The sequence below is a fragment of the Melospiza georgiana genome, chromosome 4 (genome assembly GCF_028018845.1).
Source record: "Melospiza georgiana isolate bMelGeo1 chromosome 4, bMelGeo1.pri, whole genome shotgun sequence".
NCBI lineage: Eukaryota > Metazoa > Chordata > Aves > Passeriformes > Passerellidae > Melospiza > Melospiza georgiana.
In genome coordinates, this window is record NC_080433.1 from 6,552,507 (window position 1) to 6,578,308 (window position 25,802).

General features: G+C 43.8%; 1 protein-coding gene across 1 annotated transcript; it reads left to right on the top strand.

Moving 5' to 3' along the window:
- On the top strand, positions 1-24,749 carry PROSER2 (proline and serine rich 2). Its single transcript, XM_058022708.1, has 4 exons — positions 1-52; positions 9,276-9,490; positions 19,862-20,114; positions 20,985-24,749. The coding sequence occupies exons 2-4, from the start codon at positions 9,356-9,358 to the stop codon at positions 21,968-21,970; spliced, it is 1,374 nt and encodes a 457-aa protein (XP_057878691.1). The 5' UTR covers positions 1-52; positions 9,276-9,355; the 3' UTR covers positions 21,971-24,749.
- Positions 24,750-25,802: the final 1,053 nt, after the last annotated feature.

The following is a 25,802-nucleotide window of genomic DNA, read 5'->3' on the forward strand; positions in this document are numbered from 1 at the left end:
TCCACCGGGGCTCGTTCCGCCCTCGGCAGGGAGAGGCGCGGACCCAAAGCCGGTGAGTGCCGCCCTTTCTCGGGGGTCTCCCCTGACCCTGCGCGGGCCCCCGGCTGAGGGGTCTTCGCTCCCCCACTCTCGTCCCCGCCGGCTCTCGGGTCGCTGGCGTGAGGGGGCGAGCTCGCCCCGCTCCTCTCCGCCTGTTCCCCACTCGGTCTCGCTGCGGGGAGAGGCCGCGGAGCTGCCCATCCCTGCCAGCCCGCCACGGCAAGGGTTCGGCGTTGCTCTTATTACTCACTAATGGATTTTTAATTATTCTTCCCTCCTGTTCCAAGAGCAGCGGCGGCCGGTGCTCCGTGCGCTGCGCGGGCTCTGGGCGGCGGGCGGGACCGGGTACAGGGACCGGCACAGCCCCGCAGAGAGCTTTGGGCTTGGGTTGGTTTTGGTAGACAGGTGGGGAAGAGGAAAACTATCAGCGAACTGCTGCCCTGCCGTGTGCGAGGCTTGGCTTCCCACTACCGAGCTCTTAAAATTTTTTTACCTCTGTGGATTTCTTGTTCTTCCCTAGCATGACGTCAAATTTGCTTCTGCTTATCGGCAACTTTAAGGAAACATGTTTGAGTAAAGGTTTCATACCTGTAAAACTTTGACGTGTGCTGTTCCTGCCTGACTGAGAGTGATGAGGAACAGCTGCCTTGTGCCTCCTGTTTGCGTTCCGAGTGTCTGCAATTTAGGGTTTCCACTGGAAAAGCTGTTTGTGCAAACAGTGGCAGATTCCAGTTCAGGATACTTTTTCCCCTTCCTCCTGTCAGGTGCCTTTTCCATCAGGAGCTGGTAAGCATGAGAAGGCTGGTGCTTCTTAAGATCTTAATCTGAGGTGGTTCGGGTGAGGTTTAGTGCGTGTAAAAAGAAAGCACAGCCTTAAAAACACTCCTGGGATTTTCAGTAATCCAGGATCTCAAGGGCATGTTTCCTGAATAGTTTTTGTTTTTAGTGTGGCAGCGAGAGGAGGTTGCTGGAAGTGGAGCTCTCTTGTGCTTGGTCCTGTGCATGGGTGTTGCAAGAGATGATTCCTGTGGTAACAAGCATGCAGATGAAATAGGAAAGAAATAAGACAGCCTCTTCCGAAATTTTCCAAACATCTTCCAAGGATTTTAAGCTGTAGCAAGTACCAGAAATGTAACAGCTACTTCCTTTCCCCTCCCTTTTTATGAAAGACTTCTTTCTAAACCCTAAAGCCTAAGTCTTAGCTTTAAAAGCTTTTGCAATTTCTGGCTTATGCTAATAAAAAGGTATTATTTTAAGACTTTGATACAGATCCTTGACTAATGCAGCATTGTAGATAGCCTTCCTTGTACAGGCACTACTTTAACACATTATGATTTGGCTTTTCTCCTTCCTTTACAGGAGTTACTGTTGTATAAGGGGGGGAGCTGATGTTTAAACAATAAAAGGGTAAAAAAATTGTTGCTTGCTTGAGTCTCTAAGAAATGAAGATATGACTTATTTCTCAGAAATGGAATAGATTTTCCCAGCAGTGCCTTTCTTATCAAGGATTTGTTTGCAGGTTTTACTATAGAGAGTGAATGAGTAGAATGAAGTTTTATGACGAGAAGTGCAAGTAATGCCTGGCGTTAGGAAGGAGCAGGGAGATTTCTATATTGCATCTCTGTTTTGTCAGTAGTAAAACTCCTCTCCTCCTGTTAGTTTTAGCTGCTTTTTCACTGCATGCCTCTGAGAGAAATATTAACCAAGAATGCTGGCAGACAGATTGCTGGTTGGATATAGTAACTGGAACAACTCTACTCCTGAGCAGTTGACAAGTCAGAGGCTGACTGACCTTCTGAAATACTGGAGCATGAAAATAAATGAGCATATGAATGTGGCTTTCAAAGCCAGCCAGACAGGCTGTTACTGTTACCAAATCCTCCCTCCTCCTTTTTTTTTTTTTTTTTAATTAAAAAATAAAAGCAAGTGATTTTAATTTCCAGTATAACTAACTGCTTAAATATATTCTTTTCAATTGGGTGTGTATGGGTGATCCCTGTACCAAGTAAAGTCCAGGGCCAAGACTATACTGTTCTTCATTACCAGTGCTGTTTTCAGCTTTGTTTACCTTGGGCAGGCAGACCTTTATGTACTTACATAGGAATGAAATGTCCAAAATGAGTTAATTTTTAAAGTAAACACCCATGCTTTGTGCTTCAGACGTCCTCTGCTTTCTTCCCCACACCAGCACAGCAGTCACAAAAAGAAACATAGGAGAGCAGCATAAAATCTACTTGTGAGGCTGTGACACAGCTGAACTGGGGCTGAAAATTGTCTTGCTATCCTTAAATGCTGTGTAAAACAGGATTTGGCTCAGCATTGCCATGAGTGTAGCAGCAGTTACATAATGAAACCCTAACCCCCAGCAATGCTGCACCTGTAACAAGACAGAAGTCGACTAATTACAGAGGCGTCTGTGCCTGAAATTGTTTATGTACACTTCATGGTTCCAAAGTGTTGGCTGTCACAGATAGCACCACCCTGATGTTAACAGGGGAGATTTAAAAAGAGTAACTTGAAAAGAATGGGACTTTTTCCTTGTTGAAATTTGCATGAGGCAAATTGAAGTCAGAGCAGAGCTCAGCCATCCCCTGGATGTGTTCAAAGCCCCATGCAGGACTGGAGAGGCAGCTCTGGTATCACATCAAGTCCTCCCACTGAGCAGCTGCTGCTCATCAAATCTCACCTGGAGAGTCCCAGTGAGAGCCTCAGCACTGCCCTTGGGTAAGAGCCTAATCTACAGAAAGGTGACTGCTTGTCACTGGCTGGAGTTCTGTTTTGAGTTGGGGCAGGAAGCAATGCTGTCACTGAAAATGAGTGGGAAATGGCAGCACTTCAGGGATCTTTGCTGGTTTAATCCACAATGTTGTGTAGGAGCCTTTGCTACTGGCCTTCATTTTGGGCAACAAGGTTCAGCTGATGCTGTTGCTGATGTAGTAAACTGGGAACAGAGTTTATTTGCAAGGGAAAAGGCAAAGATGTGTGGGCACTTCTTTTCCCATCTTGAGGGTGGACCAATGTGCATCATCAAATCCTGCCCTGGTATCCCACTGCCTTGGAAGGAGGAGCACTGCCCAAACACTGCAGGGAGCAGGATGAGGTAGTGCTGAGCTGTGCTCTTGTGCTGCCTTGGTTGGATGTAACAAAGTCTCTGAGCCACAGGGTCTCAAAAGAGTGAGAAGAACCCTAGAAAGACCAGTTAAGAACGAAGCACAGTATGGATTCCTCATTTTCTGGTATCATCAGGCTTGGATTAACGTGGTCAAAGGTGTGACCTTAGGCATTGTTTCTGAGCAAAGCATGATTTGGAGAATTCAGTGTAGTAAATGGATTATTACTTGGGTGACGAAAATGTTGGTTTGTGATTGTTTTCTTTCTTTTTAAGTGGTTGCTACATTTAATTTGAGATCCAATTCACGGAACCATTTAAGTGTGTGATGGAATGTCCTAGTGAAGTCAGACAGATTTCAGTTTTACTGAATTGATGCCTTGCCCATCTAGTTCTTTCAAAAATGTATGTACACAGGATTAGTTATTTCACTGTTGGCAGCTCTCACAAATTCTGCTGCGAGTTGTATGAATGACATTCAGTGTGTTTCTTGAGGCTCCAACTTCCAGATTTAGAGGACTGAGAGAATCTTTGTTCTTAGCTCCAAAACTAACGGATTCTGGAGCTCCCCAGCCTCCAAAGGAAAGTTTGAACTGTCACCAGTGTGCCACAGAAACCAGGAAGTTTAAAACAAAATATTGGGGTTACAAACATTGAATTCTGGGAGACCTGCATGGTTTTTGTCACTCTAATTACTTTGATGTAGTTGCACATCTGTCATGGGCTGCCATGAGAGCCCCCTGAGTTCACACTTGGCTAAATATTGTTCAGTCCCACTTGTCACCTGTTCTGCAAATCAATATTGATGTCCAAGGAAGTGTCTATAAAAATGCTGTTGGCCTGGCTCTCATTTAGTAGACCTTACTGTCATGGATTCTGCATGTGTTTTTTTTTTTTTTTTTTTTTTTTGTTCTTTTTCCATTAATGGTCAGCATTTCTATTTGGGCATACTGTAGTGACAGTCCCCCTCTAAACAAGGGCAGGAATGTTTCTGGGTTACTGGATGTTAAATAGCCATGACTGTTTCCAACACATGGGATTTTTCATGAGCAGATCAAGACTGTGAATCATACTCAGTATTATCACAAGCTTCTACACTTATGAAATGGAGAAGAAAACTCAGATTTTACCCATGTTGGCCAGTTTTGGTTTACTTCTGTTTTGTTTTGTTTCTTTCTGTAAGAACAGCTTATAAATTTATTGTCTGATTCTGTGGGATTTTTATGTGTTCAGCAAAACCTCATCAGTTTATCCTGTGTGCTCCTGGAATCAGTCACCTTGCCTGTGAGGTTTGGCCTCTGTAGGCTGTGCTGTTACTTGGTCTATTCTTATCTATTCTTTTACCAGAAAGCTTCACTCTTACTATATACCACAAGAGTGGGGTTACCCCTAAAGCTCAAGGATTTACTCAGTATTTCACATCCTGTAGGAGGTAAGGAGAATTCAGTTGCTGCATCCTGTAGGAGGTAAGGAGAATTCAGTTGCTGGTAGCCCTGTTCAGAAGGAGGAAATGTGTCCACCAGCACTAACCATCAGTTTTGAGGAGTTTGGAACAGTGGCTCAGTGAAGACATGTCATGTGCCAGCTGCTTTTGTTCAGCTCTGGTCTTGTACAGCTGGTTCACAGGTATGTTGCAGGAGCACTTAACACAAGGCAGAATCCAGGAGAGTATTAGACACAAATACCTGACCTGTTTTGGGCAGCCCTGTGGTCTCCTGAGCACAGCATGCAGGAATCTGAATGAATCCCTGCTCTCCTTTGCCTTGTTTTACTGCTCTGCTGCCAACTGAGGCTGATAAAAGTCTCCAGTTTGCTCGTGTACCATCATTTTAATAAAACCCATCCCATGGTAACACTTCTAATGACCACAGAGTGTTTCCAGATATTTTTTCTTCCAGATGCTTAACTCTCCCAACTCAACCAGCACCATGGAGTGCAAGGTGACTGACAGTGTGTGCATTGCTGTGTCTGTGCACAGCTGACAGATTAAACCAGCCTCGAAGTTCACTGGCCACTTCTGTTTCACTTGAGTCAGTGAGAAAGAGTTGGTTAAGAACAAAGCAAAAGTCTGTGTGATGCTCAGAGTGCAACGAGGCTTAGAAATCTATCTTCAGAAATGTTTCATGCAGAGAGTGTTCTAGAAACTGTATGTATGGTGAAAGGGACAGGCTGATCTTGTGCCCTTTTAAAAATGCATGATAATTTTCTAAAAATTGTCAACTCACCTTAAGTATATTGTGCAGTTAATGGCCTGGTGCTGTCTGCTGACTCTTGGCTCCTGGCTTATGTAGCAGTTGATTTTTAGCATTTAAATGTCTTGCACTTTTGTGGGATTGATCTTTTTGCCTATTAAGCTAGTCTTCAAACAGGATTGTTAATAAAAAATTCTTTCAATCTCCTGCTACTATAGAAACAGTCCCTTGTAAATGCTAACATTGAGCTTCAGTGAAGAAGTAACCTTAGTCAGCAAAACTGTAAAAATATCCTTTTTGAAAGGACAGACCACACCTTATCTTTGATGGGAACTTAATACATTCTCTCTGAATTATTTACCTCTGTCAAAGCAAAATTAAATCTTTGGAGGTGAAATTCTGTGCTAACTTCAGACTCTTTCAATTTCCTCCTTCTACTCTCTGAAAAACACGTATGGTGTGTGACTTGTATTGTTTTAAATATCTCATGAAAGCTATCTCTAGTGTAACCAAGAAGTGATCACTTCAGATGATAGAATCACATCTGCCCTAAGATGCATTTCTGGTTTAATATCTGGGATCCTCTCTCCAAATAGTACAGTTCCTGTCACACTTCTGTGCTCCTGTGTCAAGATCTGATATTTTTTTATTATTAATCCCTAATGGTACAGGCACACATCTCTTCAGCCAAGCTAAAAAATACCCAGCTACAGTGACTGAACTACAAATCCCATTGTGAGCAACTTTCATATTTAATGCATCTCTGAAGGTCAGGAGGAACAGCTGCCTGTTGTCCTGCTGTTCCTTCTCTCTGAACGAGCAAGCTTACCTTAATTTTGAACCCTGCTTGTTCCCTTGGCAATCCTGCTGAAACACGGGGGTCTGGAAATTCACTGGAACCTTGACTATTTCTATCTTAAACTTATGAAGTCTTTCCCTTAATAGAGATGACATACAGAGGGTGAAGGGACTTTAGTGTTAAGCATGGTTAGGAGAGGAATTTGTAATTTGTCTGTAAAACATGCTGTGTGTATTGCAGCAGTGCTGGGCAGCCTCACATCAGCTCTGGCTGCTCTAGACATTGTACAGAGGTGTAGGAGTTTCTCAAAGCATAAAGAACACAGCAAAGGGGAGAAGAAATAATGTATATGAGTGGATTATGATTTTATTGACATGCACCTTTGATGTGGTAAAGGTGATGTAAAAGGTAGAAGGGGAAAAAAATCTTCCCCCACACCTTTTCTGCAGGCTCACAGAGCATTGCACAGCTCTCAAGCTTTTCTGAAATGAGTAAAAGTCCCAAAGAAGCCACAGCTTCTAACACAAAAGCAGGGCCAGTGCTGTAGTGTTTGATGCTGGCTCTTGTGTGGGTGGCTCTCTGAACCAGTTGCACTCAGAGCCTTTAGTCATTGTTCAGGAGCTTTGTGAAACCTCTGAACTGCAGCTCCAGAATGAGTAATGGGAGCTTGCTGGGAGCAGAAGTATTTGTTGTTATTTATAATTCGTGGCTTTAATGTTTGTTGCTGCTGAATCTGGGTGTTCCTGCTGTCCTGAATGCAGATAGCCTACCATGAACTTAGTCCTGGTTAAACTGAGGTATTCCTGTTGAAGAAAGCAGAAAAATACTCTTAAATACTTCTCCCTCAAAATCTGGGCCTCTTGATTTGTTTCATGGTAACATCAATTAATGTCTTCTCCTGGTTAGTCTTTAAATGTGGGTTTTATTTGTGATATCTATTGTAATCTGTAATTATAATTTGATAGCTATTGTAATCTGCAGTGACCTCCCATAATACAGTCTATAAAATGTTCATAGTTTTGTGTGTAGTTCTAGAAGTCTCACAGTTGAGGGACTGATCAAACATGGCATGTTCAGCTTATGTTCGGGACACCTGGATAAAAAAACTTGATGCTGCAACTTAAAATTGCTGAAGAGGAATAACATTTGCCATATGTTGGATGTCAGTAGAGGTACTCACCTCTTGCTGGTCTCTCTTATCCATCTGAAATAAACATCACCTTGACAGTCATAGGATGGACTCTGAAGTCAGTGGGAATTTTCTGTGAATTTCAGCGGTGTCAAGATCCTCTGATAGACCTGCCTTCTAAAAATTAAGTATACATTTGTTGAAGTGTAGGATTTCAGAGGAGTCAAGATTTTCACTCACAGTGTTGGCTTCCAAAAATTCCATATATTTTCTTGTGTGGATGTGTTTGTGTGTGGCTTTTCAGCACCACGGGGTCGTTTGTGGTAGATGGAGCTGCTGCTGTTTTCCTGTTTAGCTTTGTGCAGCAGCTGCCTCAGTGCTCCTGTGCCTGCCTGTCCTGAGGGTTTGAGAACCAGGACCACGAGCATCTCTGGGCACCACTTAAAGCCCATTATCCTGAGGATGCATTGTATCATTGATAGCTAAAGTTCTTAATAGAAAAAAAAGGAAGAACGTTCTTTTTGTGTAGAAGTAATGCTAAATTTGATCATTAGAACTGGTGCTCATAAGAAGGGCTGTGAGATGATGTTGTTTTTGTTGTGGCAGCCCAGTGCTGTGGGTTGTGGCTGTGCTTCCAAGCCTGGCTGCGTTGTGTGGGAGCTCTCCCACAGGACCCGCTGGTGCTGCGGCACAGGGGAGGCACCTCTGGTAATGTCATCGCCTCTCCTGGGGGGAGGGACCAGCGGGATGGAATTGTTGCTCGCTATTGGCAGATGTTATCTCACTGCTATGAAACACTAATCAGCTTACCAGAAGGCTCTGGTTTCTCAGCCCTCAGCCCACAGCTGTGGGGAGCAAGGAGAAGTAATCCGATTGAATTGGAAATGCAGGCTTGACTTTGCTTCTCGTGTCGCCTCCTGTGCCGTAATAAAGGGAGAAGCACTTGGGAAGCAGCAGCATCTCATTTAATTTGTGCCGTGTCAGGGGAGTGGTGTCCATTTCCCAGCTGGCTGCATTTGGCACCTCAGAGCCAGCTGTTTTGAGGGATGTGTCCCTGCTGGCCGTGGGTCACAGGCAGGCTGAGTGCAAGGATGGACTGTTAGCAAGCAAGGCAATTTCTCATTGCAAATGTATTAATGTATTGCAGCAAGAAATGAGTTAGGTTCTATGTTTTGCCTACCCCTGCTCATGCTGTTAGTGCACTAAGATGACTTTTGTGTTTGTGTCCTTGAGAATCAAAGAAAAACTTCTGCCAGAGTGTTTTGGGAGATGATGACAGTTCAGAGGTTTTGCAGAACTGGGCATTGGGAAAGCTTAAAAAACTGGGGAGTTTTCCTCTAGTGAATGCTGGTGCATATATCTGTTTCAGTAAGTGTCTCCCAAATGTACAAGTACTGTTTCTTCATGGCTGAGTGAAATAAAAGCTCTTGAAGCTTTAAAACACAATTTGTAATGCGTTGATGCAAAAATGGCACCAAGTTCTGCTCGTGGATCTTTCACCAGAAGCAGGTGGCATAGAGCTGCTTCAGTAGCACGAGTTCACTGCAGCAGTGTTGGGAAATGAATGGGGTTCTGTTGTCCTCATGTGATCCCATAAATAGAATTCTTGTTTAAAACCAAATAAAGATAAAAGTACTTGAGCTGTGCCAGTTGGTATCTCAGTCAGTGGGATTTTATTACTGTTAATGATGTGCCATAATGGAAAACACAAACTGAATTTGTAGGACAAGGATATATGCAGGATCCTTGCTTCCAACTGTCCATAGACATCTGGTTTGGAAGCACAAGAGATGGGGTACAGAACCTTTCTATGTTGAATTTTAGTCATCTTTTTGAACAAAACCAGTGTTTTAAAAGAGGCCCATAAAGCAGTAGACGTGTTTCAGGACATAAAGATATGCCCTTCATTAACTTGTGTGGGATTTTTTTTACCATTTATTTTCCATTCCTTTTCAGATGTTTAAAGCAGCAGATTTAACCCCATGCCACATTGTTCTCTGTTTCCAGACATGAATAAAGTGAGCAGCCCCACGTAACACACCCATGGCATCTGTGCTGTGTCGGGATCCATAGGTCAAGAAGGTGTGATGCCTAGGAATCTCCTGGTGGATCCTCCTGAAATGGCATCTGAAACCTCTCCAGAGCACACTCATGGGAGCATGGAAAGGGCTGGCACTGTGGAGAACCATGGCAGCCAAGCTAGGTGCAGGAATCTTGCCTTGGTAAGTGTTTAATGAGCCTTGTGCTTAGTGATACAGATTACATTAATAGCTCTGTCCCACATCACACCATTTTTGTGTTATTAAGATTGATTTCTGCCATTTCTAATCCTGAGTGGTTGCTGGTGTTGTCTCGGTTGTTAAACTCAAAAGGCCAGAAATAACTCCTCAGCTTTGGTACAACAGCTGGTTATTCTGGTCTGATTGTCTCTGAGTGCTTCTCTCCAGCCCTTCCTCCCAGAGAACCAGGAATGGCAGTAAGGGCTGCTCTGCCCTTGCTTTCTTAAACAGCTCATAAAGAAACTTAAGGATAGTGGTGGTTGTACACACTGCCTTTGCTTAATCTCTTTGTTGACACTCCTGAATAAAGGTCTCAGCTTATTCCACCTTAATTAGATGAGTAACAAATATGTCACCATAAACAAAGCTTAGTGAGTGTGAGTGTGTGGCCATTTCAATCGTGAGTGAGTAACTGAGGGAGTAGGATGCACTTCTGCATTCTTCCCAATTAGCAGGGTGAATCAGGAGGGAACTCAGCAGTACACTGTGTACTGACAGGCTAAGCCTAGAAAGTGCAGGTATGGTTCCTTCCATATTTTTTTTATCATCCCAACCATTTGAAAAACATCCTTTTTTAATTGAGGGAAGAGCACACTGGTAAACACACTTGCTTGGAAATTTGAATATCTGTCTTGCCTGAATTAGGCTTTTTGTCTCCTTCCCTTTGCCCTCCCAGATAATTTTCTTTTAACATGGTAGTTTTCTGTGAAAAAGTGGCAAAACCTGTATTTATCTGTATACCTCAGACACACTCATGGTTTTGTGCTACTTTGTGAGCTTTCTGGCACCTGGAGGCAATTCAAATGCAGGTCCTTTATTTTGTTGTTTCCACTGAACATACTTGCTGTTAGTATGACACTGTATCCTTCAGCTTGTGTTGCTAGTTAAAACACAAAACAAGTGTGATGAAATTTAGTTCCTTAACTGTTTCTGATCTGTTCTAGAAAAAAGTTGTGAAGGGTCAGGATAGGAGAAGTACACAATTTGGCCTCAAAGTTAGTGTATGTTGTTTGTTTTATAAAAGCTGGTTGAATTTTAGAGAATTACAGTGGAAGTAATACTTTGCTAGAGAATTACAACTTAATTTTACACAGAATTGCAAGTTAATTTTGCTTATTGCCCTACCACTAGTTTCCAGCTTAACAGGGAATAGTCAATCATATTTCCTAGGGTTTTATTCTTAGCAGGCATGAAACTAGACATTTGAAAAAATCAGCATTGAATAAGAAAGCCATGTATAAATCAGTCTGTACAGTCTCATTCCAGGTCTGCAGTGTCAGAAAATGACATCAATTCCCTGAGTCCAAGATCCTAGATCCTGCCATGTGATAACCCATGTGATGATGCATCAGCAAGATTTGGAATCCCTTCCTACTCTGTAATACAGTAATTTATAGATGGAGTAAAAGTTAGCTGTAGGCTTAGGCAATTCCCATCAGACCTGGGAATCAGCAGTTCACAGAGCCTTTCATTTGTCTTCAGTTTGTGCATGAAGACAGTGAATTGTGCACCCACAAATTTGATTGGGTTGCCACAGAGGCCCTTTATGATTTTTCTTCCAGCAGTGTAGCAGGTGGCATGTCCAATAAGGCTGGCAACTGGCATGTGTGGAGTAACAGGCTGGACAATATGACCTCTTCAATGCAGGCATAATTTCAGTTTCTGAATTTGAGAACTGATCTGTGTTAAACTGAACATGAAGGAAATTCTGCCTAATTGCTGGAACATGCTCCTGGAGAAGTTATCCTCTTGCTTCAGTAGTTTTGTTATAAAAGTTTAGATGATGCAGCAGCTTTGATGGCCTAATGAGAAGAAAGGGGTAGACAACTTTGTGTAGACAAAGAATTTCTATTATGCCAGTTCTGAGAAAAGCGGGGAAGTATTTTCAGGCACACTGGACCTTCACTAAACCCTGAAACACGAGCAACTAAAGACCTAACTGCCTCTTCATTTATCACTTTCCTGGGCCTGTTCTCCTAGAGACATGGCAAGAAAGGTCAGGGTTGGCTTTGATATTTTGGGTTTTTGTAATGGCATTGCAAAGGAAAGAAGTGTGACAGTGCTTCTTATGACAGGCCCATAGTGCTGCAGGTTTCTTCCTACTTGGTTGTGAAAAACCAGGCTCTTAAGCTTCTCAGTGTCAGACTGCAATAGTTACTAAATATAACCTTTGTCTTGCATCTGTGGAATTCAAACAAGCCCAGGGATGTGATAATGGGGACAAACACTTGGACTGGCTTTAGCCTTTGCTGACTGCTCACAGCTGGTTTGGCTGACTCCTGGCTGGTCCTGCATCCTGTGTGTCTGTGCTGGCACTGCTTGCTGGGAACTGGTTGTCAGTTTAGGCATGACCAGGAGATGGACATCAATTGTCACGTGCTGAAAAGGTCTTAAAATTCTGTATGTGGGATCCCTCCCAGTCAGCTGTTGTCTCTTCAGTTTAATTTTGCCAGGTTTCTCAGCTTCTCTTACCTATATACTGATGCTTCCAGTTATCTTTGACAACTGCAGGCCTCTAAGCCAAATTAATTTTTTTAAATGGAAAGCAAAATGCTGCCTTGATTTCATGAGTATTTCCATAGAAATTACAGATGTTTGGGTCTGGACTTACTCTGCCAAATCTGTCACAGCAGGTTGAGTTGAGATGGGAGAAATGTATGCCTTGATATCTTCATCTCACATGAACGTTAGTAGCCATAAAAGCTGTTATATATGCGGTCTCATTTGAAGACATATTTTGGCTTCTTTGTTAAAAAAAGGTATCCACACATCTGCTTGAGAGAGGTGTATTCTCCCAATGCATGGAATCAGTTGCACTTACCCAAGGGTGAGGGCAAACAAAAACACTGTTCTTGGCCATTCTAGCTTCCAAAACCCAGTCTGTAATGACACTGCCAGACACGTGTATAAGAATTAACTTGCCATGAAATACAGTTGCAGCAATTTAAGAACACTTAACTCAAAGCTAAAACTAGGTCTTGGGGTTTTTTGGAAGCAATTTGCCTTGTTGCATTGACTGAATAGGCACAGAGCAGCTTCTTGAAGCCAATCCTTCTCTCAGTGCTTGTCTCTGGTAATGGACTGGGTATCTGTTCTCAGCCATGAGTAACTGCTTTGGTTTCTAAGTGTGAATGATGTGCTAGGACAGCTGTGCTGCCTGTGAGAGCCATGGCAGAGGTGCTGCTTGTACCTGAAGTGAGCTGTGCTAATTGGAACTGCACTAATCATGTGCACTAAGCTGTGTCAGTGCCTCAGATCTGTTGCTACAACTTCAGTACTTTGCCTTCTGTATCTGAGCATGTTTTACTGAGTGGGGGCTTTGAGGGATAGTGAGTTCTTGTTATTCTTGGTGGATCACACTGTGTTTTATATTTTGTTTTTTTGGGTTTGGATCAGACAGATCCTTGGTTAATGCCACAGTTCACCTCCACTCTTTTTGGGGCAGCGGTGACCTCCAGAATTTGTTCAAGTGACTCTTTCACTTGATCACTAATCAAATGGCTTAAACTGGGAGAGGCCATGACTCTGAAGAGATTTTGCTTGTTCTGATTGTTATTTCTTCAAACAAGCTTCCTCTCTGACTCTAGCAAGACTTCATAGCCAGTCACTGGAGATGGTTTGTCACCCCTGGATCCCTTGTGTAGTACAGGTGACATTCTGGACATAGACATGAGGAGCAGCTCTGCTGTGAGTAGTCTGAGCTGGCTCAGTGTTTTGTTTCACACCCTCGGCCATTTAACTCAGGGGTGACCTGGTTGTTTTGTAGTTATGGTGTCTCTTGTAGCCTAAAAATTTGTTGTTATGATCTTTATCCTTTTTGGATCAGTACAGATAATTCAGCTGCAACAGACCTGGCATTCTGGTGCACCATGTTGGTATCTCTTTGCCTCAACCTCCCTGAAGAGAATCCATTGGGAATCCAGTGTGGATTTAGGGGTTCTGGAAAAGGACAGATCATATCTGTTAGCCCACTACCACCTTTTTTCCTCACAATTTCAGTGAGTGTTGTGATGCTGAGCTGCACTTCAGGTACATTGAAAGGAACGTCCTGAGAAAGACTCCTGTTGTATAATTGGTTTTTTCCCCCTTGACACTGATACTCCACAGGCTTGACTGTACTGCAAGACCTTTCACCGTGTCCAAGGGCTTTGCCAAATAACAATACACAAAAAATGAGAAGAATTTTTGACTGTTTGCTTTGTATGGCTACAGCTGCCTTGGGGCAGGTGGAAGCCATTCCTGACAGGGTGTGGAGGGAGCTAGGCTGTGTTTCAACCACTTAAAGCTGGTGTTAGTGTGAGCTGGAAGCAGTGTGCCTTGGGAAAATAAGAGCCTGACTCCTAGCAAGGAATGCTGTAAAATGTGCCAGTGAGAATGCAGATCCTGAAGGCAGTGTGGGCTCTGCACACAAACTTCATCATTGTGCTTCAAAGCAGGATCTGGTAGCTAGAGATTATAGTAGGAGGTGGGCAAATCTGCTTTTTAAACCTTGCTGATAGACATTCCTAGACTTCCAGAGTGTTTTCTTTGTATATTCCACTACTTTTCACTGAATACTTGCATTAAAGTTTCTGTCATGTGAAAGTTAACTTCTACTTGTCTCACCTTCAGTGAATGTAGAGAAGATTTGTTGCAATTATATGGGTGGTCAACTTTTTATATCTTAAAATACCCTCAGGGACACAGGGCTGCATCTGCCCACCCCCATTCATTCTCCCCTGTTTTCATGTAACATGCTCCATTATTTGAGCCTTCCTGTGCAGTTAAGCTCACAGCACTCTGTGCTTTGTTCTGGACTCTGTCCAGCTTGGCTGCATCCTTTCCAAAGTTCAGCAGCTGAGTCTGAACTCTGTGTTCCGAATGAGGATGTGCTGTCATGTCATCACCCTGGTTAATATATCCCAGAATGAGATCTGCATCCCTCAACAGCAGATTTTTTTCCCCTCTTTATGGCACTTAAACTGACAAACTCACAGATTGCCCAGGTACCTTGCAGTAACTTCATCTCAGCATCATTTTTTTGTTCATCTGTGGGTGTGGGATCTCAGCACCTCAGGACTGATGTGCAGAGTGACCGAGACCACCCTTGGGAGGCTCGGGAGTCCTGGAATGTTGCCAGAAGTGTCTGGTGGCTGGACTTTGATCCTGCACGGGAGACAACACCTGTATGAGGATGGGAGGATTTCACTGGGGTGAATGGTGAAGGGATAAGTTAATTAGAGAGTGAAACACAGGGTTTAGGATTTCTGTACAGGGGGGTCTAGAGAAGTAAGATGGAAGAATTGGAGCGTGTCCTGTTCTTCTTCTTCTTAGCCTCCATCTTCTGTGGTGATGTTGGCACTTTGGGATTGGTTATTACTAAAAGTGCACTGGTCAATAAGAGTAAAAAGTATTAGAGAAAAATGATGAATATTGTATATGTAACTTCGAGTATAAAAATAAGTGACCACCCCAGGGGCTCTCAGTGTGCTCATGGCTGACATGCTAAGCAGACCTCTGTCAAGCCAAGAGAAAATCTTTTAGATAAACAATTAATAAACACCAAGACCGAGAAAAGATCTGAAGTCTCTTCTCGTCCTTTGGAGCGCGGGCTGCCCAAGGCCACCCCGAGCCTTTCCAGGTCACCCAAACAGCCCAGAAACCGACATGTGGGTTCATTGTTGGGGGCTGTGTCATAAAGGTTTCAAATCGAGGGATGTGACATCTTGTGCTTGCACCTATTGGTCAGGTCAAGAACGCTCTCTTGAGAAATGAGCTTGGTGTGAAATTATTGATGTTTTTATCAAAATTTAGTGGCTTTTGCCTGAAGTGTCTCCCCATTTTTTTCAATGTTGTTTTAACAATTTCTTTTCTCCTTTAATTTCTATAGGCTGATCAGGCTAATTTTGTTTATCAAAGGGATGTCTTCAGAGTTTAAGTAGATATTCAGCTTGCTTGCTTTAAAAGTAGGTTAGCAGTAGTTTAGTCAGTTTATGACTTTAGCTCATCTAATTTATCTTTTAAGTACTTGTGGATAATTTGTTTCCTCACTTAGGACCTATTGATTATATGCTTTGCTGCCTCTCATGAAGCACACAGTACAATTATCCTCATAAACTGAAGAAAACAACACTCAATATTATAGTCTTCTTCACCAAATGGAATGGTATTGTCAAAACCATCAGATAGTGGGTTGTAGAGGAAGCACTTTTTGACACAGCACACAATTACACTCTGGAACTCCCTGCCACAGAATGCTGTGCATGCCAGGCATTTCCATGGCTCAAACAATAAGACAAATTCATGCTAGAAAAGCTCATTAAGGGCTATTAAATACACAGATGCCAATGCATCTGGGAAATATTTAAGCCATGTGTTGCTGGAAACTGGAAGGATTTGGGGGAAGGAAAAATATACCCATAAAATATACAGCAACACCTCCCACAACCTCCTGTGTGTTGATAGCTGCTGGAGGCTGCTGAGCTGAATGGGATTTTGGTGTGAGTCTGTGTAGTAGCTCATGTTCTCAGCTGTAACTCACATGCTTCCAGCTGCAGTAACAGCACTACAGTCCATTCCAATTCCCTTTCCTGCAAATCCAGTCAGAGGTGCTTGACATCTTCTGTGCTAAAGCTTTCCTGTGTGTTCTGGTACAGCCCCTGCACGCAGGGCTTTCCTTTTCACCCCTTCTGACAGCAGAACTGCCTTGTTATTCACAGACTGTGGCCCCAGTGGTGCTGCAAGGCCTTTGTACTGCACCTGAGAATAGTTTGCTCCCTTCATGGTTCTTTTGAGAAGCACCCAGTCCCTTCCTTCTCATGGAATTGTACCTATTCATTCTTCAGTGCTGTCAAGTGATTGATTAATCAGTTGAATCTGCCATTCTCCTGGTATTTTGCTAATTGAAGTGTGGTTCCTTAGCAGGTTTTAGAAGATTTTTTTTTAAGCACTGCAAATGTCTTGGGATTTCCTGTGGTTTTCTGTTTCTGTCAAAGCTGTGCTGGTCTTAGGATTTTAGATCTGGATGTGATGTTCAGGATTTCTTCAGATGTGTATGAAAAATTGTGGGTCTCCGGATATTAAGTCAGGTAGGAAAGGAATAAATGAATCTTTTCTATGAAATAGATTCTATTCCTCTTTTCTTTCTCTTATTTCTTTATTTTTCCTCTTTTATAACAAACAGTGTTTTAACAGACTCTTTCCTGTTTGGCATAAGCAGGAAATGTTTGGCTGCAGAGAGATCTAAAATATTAATGCCAGCTGAGCATACTCAGCTATTTCAGCTGTTTTCATCCCAAATTTCTTCTGTCTGAGCAGTCCTTTTAATCCTCCTAATTTAATGTAATTTTAAGCTGAAGCACAATATTCAAGTTTCAAATTCAGGCTGTCTTTTGACAGTAGGTTTAAAGTTTATAGTGGTAGGTGTATGTGAGATTTAGTTTAGGGAGATATGTTTGTGTATCAAGAGTAGGGAGTAGATGGAAGCTATGAGGTGAATAACTCAAGTAGCTGAAAAGACTTTTCATCTATTAAAAAGCACAGCTTCATTAAGAAAAAAGGAGGCCTGGAAAACCAGCCTGGAAAGAATATTAACTGTTCCAGTACTTGGAATATATGGAAAATTGCAAATAGACTGGGTAGCCTTAGTTAAAACTGGCACCTTTAAGTTACAAAAATTCCTCCCATCTTTCAGGAGGCTTTGCTATAGTACCTGTAATACAGGTGGGAATAAAGCAAGTCACTGCTTGCTTTACATCTCTGAGCTCCTTTGGTTTGACCAGCCTGAGTAGGTTTGTTTTTTCCACTGTGATTTTGTGTCTAAAATGGGATTGTTTCCTTGGCTGGCAAACTGAAACATATCTGGCCTGAGGGAGTTTCTATCCAGACTGGATGCCAGTGCAGTGCCCTCACCTAACACTGCCTGTTCTCCAGAGCTGTTGGCTTTGGTTTTGCTGTTTGTTTTGTTTTGTTTTTTCTGATGAAATGTGACATTGATCATCTTGAAGGGAGACTGCATGGGGAAACAGATTGAAGTGCTAACAGAGATGAAATTGGCCTTTCACATCTTGGTATGCTATTTATTACAAATGTGTTTGCAAAGGGATGGTTACTCAATTTAGATCCTTTACCTAAAGGGACACAGCAGGATCCATGAGAGATGGTTAAATCAGGCAAAACTCTCCTGTAAGTCTTACCTGTCATGGAAAAATGTTCAGCCTTGCAGCACAGAAAAGGATGCAGGGAAGTGCATTGGGAAGTCTTTGCTTCCTTGCTTTATTCTTTGCTCAGCTCTTGATGAAACAAATTAAACTAATGTGGGAGCAGTTCTTTTAGGTGCACACACTAACTCCTGTGCCACACTCTGGATTTGTTGCCTCTATGAACTTCTCAAACACAACTCCCTCTTCTTTTCCTTTGCCTTGGAAGTGTGGCTCTTGCAATGAGCTCACCCTCAACAAAGGCTCCTGGAGTCCTGCTCAGCTCCAGCTCAGGGCTGCCCAGCCAGGGCTCCTTTCCTGTCATTCTCTCCTTGCTAGACATAGCAGCCCTGTGAGTATTTGGGTGGGGAAGGAAGGAGATTGCAACATCCATTAAGGAAAAAAAAAACCACACACACAAAAAAACTAAAAAAAAAAACAAAAAAGGAAGGCTTGTCTGTCTCTTGCTTTTCAAGTGCAGCTGTAAAACTTTGCTTGGCCTTTGAAACCTGCCATGTGGTGGGTGCGAGCTGAGCACTACGTCAGCCTTTGAAGTTCATCTTTTAAACCAGCACTGGCAAATGGCATCCAAATTGTAGCTTTTGTAGCAGTTTTGCTGCAAGATGGAATAAGTTACTTACTCTGACAGTGCACTGTGGATATTAAGACTAAATTAGAAATAACCACACCTCTGTACATCTTTCCCTCCCACCAAATGTACCATTGGCCACACAGGCTAAGAGCCTCCAACCATTTATTTTCTCATCTGTAACATTCTGAGTGCTTGGAGATCAACTGCCACTGGGTACAATGCAGCACATTGTATTTCTTAATCTACAGGCATTATTTTGGTACAGAGCTATGTCATCCTTATTTTTAGTGCTGAGAATGAGGATAAAAGCTTTGTGCAAGGAGTTAACAGGTAGAGCTGCACACAGGTTTTTTTAGTCTAATCTCATGTAAGATGATCTGAACAGGCACGGTGAGTTTGAAGCAAGTTGTGCTGCCCTGGCAAGAACGTGCTACCTCTTGAATATTTGTACTGCATGCCTTTATGTATTTACCTCAATTCTCCCAGCCCTCCACTGAGAAGGAGCCTTTTTACCCTGTCTGCACGTGCAGTGAGGTGTCCTTGGCACTTCTTGCTGAGTTACTGACAGCAAAGTTTCCAGTATGTGCTTGGCAGGGGAGAAATTCAGTCCAGAAAAGGGAAAACCTCACTTGATTTTCAACAATATATACTTGCATTCCAGAGCTTACACAGGGCTCTTGGGAAATGTCTTTCCTGTATCCATTGTCTTAATGCAGTGCCTTTCTTAATCATTCTTTGTCATCTCCAAGCTTCTGGAAAAGTGAGTGTTTCCCAGGGTGGAGGGAAAAGAGAGCATTGCTGCCCAGCTTCACAGAGTGATAATGTGGTAATCAAGTTAATTAATAGCAGTGACTCAGAGAAAATGAAGACTGGATAATCCATGTGATTATTTATCACTTCTGTGGTCTACAGGATTATTTCCTGCTGAAGAAAATAGCCCAAGGCACAGTACTGCTAGGGACAGGTCTTCATATTTGTTCTTGGGTTTTCCTTTCTGTAACTCAAAGGGAAAATCTTTAGAAGTCCTCTCCCTCCTTACTGCTACCTGTTTGTAATCTCTCATGTGCCTCTGGATAATTTATAGTTTGTAGTGGCAGAGACATTTCTCAGCTCCAGCATTGCTTCTAGAAGTTAAGTCACCCTTTGGGATTGAGCAAAAAGGGAATCAGAAACCCCCATTTCTGGGGCTGTCCTGAGTGCACCTTTCCCTCTCATGCTGTTCCCCAAGTCCCTGAATGTGACACACAACACAGTTTGCCCCAGTTTGGAAATCAGAAGAAGCCATCCTAACCCCTGCAAAGGCACAGGTGTGTGTAGGGATTTTTATATTGACTTTTTATTTTTTTAGTAGCTCTTATGACTTTTACGATCTTTTAATAATTTGCTCTGTGCAACTCAAATGAAGATTTCTTTGCTGAACTAAAGGATGTAATGGCAATTGCTGCTAGTTTGGTTTTTAATTTTTTTTTTTCCTCTAGCATTGTAATGTCTAAATGTCTCTTTGGGAAGGTGTCAATCTTTGTTTGTTTTCTTTGTTCCACATAGGATGATGAAAGTTTGAAATACTTAACTCACGAAGAACAGGATGTTCTCATGTTCTTTGAGGAAACCATAGATGCCTTAGAAGATGACTTGGAGGAGATGGCCCTGCGTGACAGTGGCATCCACTGTCAGTCCCCAAGGTCCACAGAGGAAAATGTGTCCAGTCATTCAGAGACTGAAGATATCATTGACTTGGTGCAGTCAACCCCTGAGGGCAGTGACCATGAGGGCCCTTCCAGCAGAGACACAGAACCAGGTAATTGGGCTTCTTGTGAGTGTGGGTTTTCCCTTTGACCCAGCCCTGACCTATTCCAGTTCTCTGTACAAAGTGTTTAAGAAATTCTGTACTTTCCTTACTACCTCAAAATAAATTTGTTACTCATAAGGAGCTCTAAAGACTGTGATTTTAATTTGCCTTGGGGTTTTTGAAATTCTTGCTGCTACTGTAACTTTTTTTTATAATTTTTCCTTTTCCCTGATGGGGGTCATGCATCTGGTGAAGTTGTTGGGTTGCTGTCTCAGTCCTCTGCCTGGGACTGAGTTGTCACTGTTGTGCACAATCATTGCAACAAGGCAGACTGTATTCACCAACCTGCTCATGCTCTGCTCTTCCCCAAGACTTTTTAAGATTTTTCCCAGGAGTTTTAAGATAGCAGATTGTTTCCAGTGTTGCTCTGTGTGGCACTGAAAGGCGTGGGATCCTATCAGTGAGTTTGTGACAAGGTAGCATATGGCACGTTGTCTCTGTCACCCCTAGTGTGTGTTCTCTCTGTGTTTGGACAATTAATCTGTCAGTGGGACATAATTTGTCCTCTCCTGGCTGTTTTAATAAAACTGCAGAACTCTTGAGAAAGAGCAGCCATTGAAGCACAGTGAAGCAACACAGACTGTGAGTGAAAGGCAGAGAGAGGGCTGGGGTAGTGACACATTGTAAACGGGGTGATTTGAGCTATGGCATTGCCTAAGAGATGCCATTGCTGGGACTTCTCTTAGAGTTCCTTCTGGCTCAGTGGGCTGAGGTTGAGTTAGAAAGGTAGGGAGGGGGAGAAATGCTGAAAGAAGCATTTTAGCTTGCATTCTGCTCTATGTGAAGAGTTAACGACATCTCTGCTGCTTTGCCTTTTAGCGTTGGATGCGCCTGGGAGAGCCCAGAGCCCTCAGCCGGCTGTACCTGCTGCCCTTCCTCCACACCCCCCTGCGCCACCCCCAGCGGTGTCCGAGAGCCTTCCTCTTCCTCCTCCACCCCCTGCTGCGGTGCAGCACCCAAAGCTGCTCCGTTCTGTGCCCACTCCTCTCATCGTGGCCCAGCAGATGTCGGAGCAGCAGCAGGGCGAGAGCCGGGCGCGCTTCCCCGGCGCCGGGAATCCCGACAGGAGGAAAGCCCCGGTGGCCAACGGTGAGCACTGGCCAGCAGCCAGGCACCCTCCTGCCCCTGCCCCCAAGCTGCACCGCTTCCCGAGCAACATCAACATAACAAATGTCAGCGGCAGGGAGTTCAGCGAGACCATTTCCAAAGCGGCCGTGAACGTGCAGGAGCGGCGGGCTCAGGTGCTGGCCAACATCACTGGGGGAGCTCTTCTGGCCGCTGAACTGGAGGAGAGGCTGCACAAAAACGATTTCTTGTCACGGAGCAGGAGTTCTTCCCTACGGGATCTCTCCTCTGAGCAAACTCGCTACGAAGCCCTGACAAAACTCGGCCTAGTCAAGGGAAAGCCAGCTCAGGACCAAGTGGACCATGCCCCCAGCACTCAGCAGCCTGATGTGCAGCCCAAGCAGCCAGAGGCTGTTACCAATGGATACCAAAACATCAATGAGATTTTAAAAAGCGAGCCCAGCCCTTTCCTTCCTATGGGCAAAACTGTAACAATCAGACCAGAGGTGGCTCTTGCCACTAACAAAGTCAGCAGCCCACAGCAGAGCACAGAAAAAAGTTGCAGTGATTATAAACAAGCTGGTGTAAGCCTGGACATGAGGAGGAGGTCGGGTTCTCTGCCCAGACCTCCAGGGTTTCGATCCCAAGGGATAACGGTGAAGTTTTCCGGCCGTGGCTCCACTGAAGAAGCCAGGAGAGAGGCACTCAGGAAACTGGGACTGCTGAAAGAGACTGCCTAACATGGATGGCAATGTTGTGGCAGCAGGGGGAAAGTCATAGCATGGCTTTGTGCTGGAACACTCCCAGCAGGATTGGGATCAAGTGGATTGGAAGAAAAAAGGGAAAGTTCTCTGCTTCAGGCAAGCCAGGAAGGTATTGGACACTGTGGAATGGCCACTTGTGTTTATCCCAGAAGGACTGGCACCACGCAGGGCCATGAGCAGCACTGGGGTTTGGCTCTCCTTCCTACAGAGAAACTCATCTGTGCTCTTTGTGACTGAGAGGAATTTTATTTAATTAATGCTGGACTGTAGCAGGCAGCATCTCGTTAATGAAGTGTACAGTGCAGTATTGTTGTACATAGCAAACTGAACAGCAAATCTTGCTTTTGCTCTTCTTGAAGCCAAAACAAAGAGCTCCATCTGTCCTGCCCACATGTCTGTCTGTCTGTCCATGGGAGCTCGAGACAATGTCACAGCTGAAATTTCTGACAGTGTGTGACACCCTCCTGTGACTTTTTGTTGTCTGTGTTATCTGGCTTGGCTTCTTTCCCTGCCAGTAGTGGAGTCCTCTGCTCCCTCCCTCTCCCCTTGACTCAGAACCGTGCCCAGGATGGCTTCAGCCCCAGCCTTCTCCAGGGCAGAGCAGCCCAAGCTGTGCTGGGTGAGGTGACTGCCTCCCTCTGCTGCTGCTGCTGCCCCTGGAGCTGCCCTTCCCTCCCAGCACCTGCTCCTGTCACACCTGAGTCACCCACGTGCCCAGGGAAAGGCGCCTGGAGAGCCTCAAGGACATGCACTGACAGCCAAAGAGTCTCCTGACAATCTGTGACCCCAGCTGCTCTGTCCCAGGGAGGATCCAACAGCAGAGAAGCCATAGGAACAACTTAACTCTGTACCAAAAGCAGCACCTGTATGTTAAAAGTCTTCTCTTTCATGTTGGGGTTCCTGGGAAGGAGCTGCTACTTATTGAGCAGTAGCTGTACCACACAAATTCTGTTACATCTAAAACTGTCATTTGGTCTTCCTGTAGTTTGACAGCCCTGGTAATCCTCTGCTCACAGCCTTATTTGATTTTGCCCTGCCAATGCATAACAGAAATTACAGCCAAAATTCTTGCAGGCTATGTGGAGTTTCAGGAGAGCTGCACACCTTTCCTGGATGGTCCAAGTTGATGGTATTTTGCCTTTGTTCAATACACAAGCTGGTAAAGATGGTCCCAAAATATATTTTGTGTGTTATTATGTTTTTGGGGTTTTTTTAATATGGCAAAGCTGCCCTTCCATATTGAAACTCCTTCCCTTTTTGTATTACCTGAAAACATCAAGAATAGCCACTTAAAAATCAAATGCCAAACTCTCCATTTTTTGTTGTTATTCCTTCACGTTTGATCTCTCAGTGTTTTGGATTTTTTTTCTAAAGGGAAGAACTGACTTAACTCTCTGCACTTTCTGAAGCCTCGACCAAGGCACTCCTTCTCCAGAGCAGCTGAGCAATAAACCTTGGAGAAGGAGGGGTGGCTGCAGCAGAAACTGACACACCCTTTGGCGAGGAGCATAACTGTGATAAACAAGTTTGTAGTTCTTGTGATAAAGTATTTCAAACTTGCTGAGCTGTACCTGTAAACGAAGCTGTCGTGAAGGAAAAACCTTTGTGTCATTCTCAACCTGCCTCATAAGTTAAGGGGGTTTTTTGGTTTGGTTTTTTTTTTGGTTTTTTTGTTTTGGTTTTTTTTTTTAATTATCTGCTTGCTGCTTAAATTTTTAATTGTGTTGCTACGGTATCTGGCTGGTTCTGTTATGTAGTTCCTCTTTTCAGCGTTTTCACTGGGTAAGTGATCATGTTGCTCATTGTGACAGGCTTGCTATACATAAGCAATCAGTAATTAAAATATGTGGCTGTTCCTGGGCTGGCAGAGCACTTGGGCATGCATAATCCAACGTGAGAGGTGCTGCTGAAGCCAAAAAAGGCTGCTTGTGTGCTGCAGGTAAAGCACATGCTTGTTCTGCCTGGCCCTGAGTCTGCAGTCCCAAATCAAAAACACTGGGAGCACAGAAAATGCACCCAAGCTTGTGCTGCACTGCAGGCTGGAGTGCAGGCTGACATGTGGATGATGCATCATCATTTATTAACATAACCTGATAAGTAAATTTAAATGTTTCATGGCCTTTGTGCTTTTGAATCCTGGTGAAGCAAATTCTTCATTAGGAATGTGAAGTGTGTACGAAGCAATCTCCACATCTAATCATTGCTGCCAGCTCCTCTGGAGTTGTTTACAGCTGAGAGTCCTTGCTAAGCAAACGAGGGGGGAAAAACCCTGACACTGTTCCATTGAAATTCAGTCTAGTTCAATAACTCTGTAATGTCACCCTACTTCAAAATACCCCAGATAGTCAATATCTAAAGTTGCTGTATGCTGAATTAGCTGGATCATGTTCTCTCATCCTTTGTGCAGGGCTGTGTCCTCAACTGGTGGGAAGTGAGAGTCAGATCTGCATTAGGGAAAGCAGTTTGTGCCCAGGGAGGACTTGGAACGAGGTATTCATTGTGGCCCTTCATCATAGCAGATAAATTCTTCTCTGTGCCTAAAACTGTAGTGAGTAAAGCCATGTACTAAATGAAGTTAAGTCTAGCTGCTAATAACCTGTATATAAATTCAGCTCTATTTTGTGTATCTTGTTTTGTGTGTATATGTTGCTGTGATTTTACTTTCTTTCCCTTTGTGCTAGAGGTAACTGTCTTGCACAAATCTGATAACTCATCTGTTAAACTAGAATAAACCCAATGAAATGATGGCTGATGGGAGGTGCCATTGTGTTCTTTGCCACCCAGTAGCATGACTCTTTCTTGGAGGAGGGAGGTGACTTTTTCTTAATGGCTAATACTGATTTAATAACCTTTCATTTTGCAACTGTGGATGTGTGTGAGCCAGAGCCCAGCCCTGTCATGGCAGGTGCTGCGGGAGGGACAAAAAAAAAAGGCTGTGTCTGCCAGGAGATGTGTATTCTCAGTGCTGTGATAGTGTCCTTGCCAGAATGAAGTTCATCCTGAACAGTGTTTGAATTAGACAAAAGCCTCTCTCTCACAATGTTTTGCATTATTAAAATGACCTTTCCAAGAGGAAAATTTTATATGTGAAAGAAGAATCACATCTTTGTTTCCAAGGCTGTTACCATAAGTGAGTGTGGTCCTGCTGAGTGTGGAAATCTTCCTTGTTGCACAGGTCAAAGTTCATCCCTACCCATCCCTTCCACATCTGTTTGCTGCTTTTTTGTCTTTTGAAGGAGGATTTCTGTGTAAGTATTCAGGTGTTGTGAGCATTTGTCCAAACAGTGTGTGTCATAAAAGAGAGAATAGAAATCACTCTAGAAAAAAGAAATACTTCCATTTGCTTGAGCTACTTTTCCATCCCTGAGGCTGCTTGTGGTGGCAGCCAGAAAGCAGCAGCAGGTGCAGCAGCCTTGTCTGCAGGCTCTGCAGGGCTGCCTCAGGGCTCAGCCATGGCAGGGCAGGTGCCCTCCTGTAATTGTGTCCAGCCCCAGCCTGGAGCCAGAGGCAGAGAATTTAACTCTGCTGGGTCTGTCATGACACTTGAAGGAGGTTCCAGTGCCTCACCCGTGCTGGAGGTGAAGCCTCACAGCTGCCCCAGCACCTGCAGCCTTTCAAGTGCCTGCAGCCTGGGGAAGGAGCTTTTGATGTTTTGACTCCTGTTTTATACACACACACACATGGAATTTAGCTTCTCCCTTTAGAACAGACATCTTCAGAAAGTGTTATCCTCAGAGGGATCAGGGGAGGTGATGGTTTAACCCAGCAGCTTGGGCAGGTTTGCAGTCTTGTTTGAACTTAGAGCTCA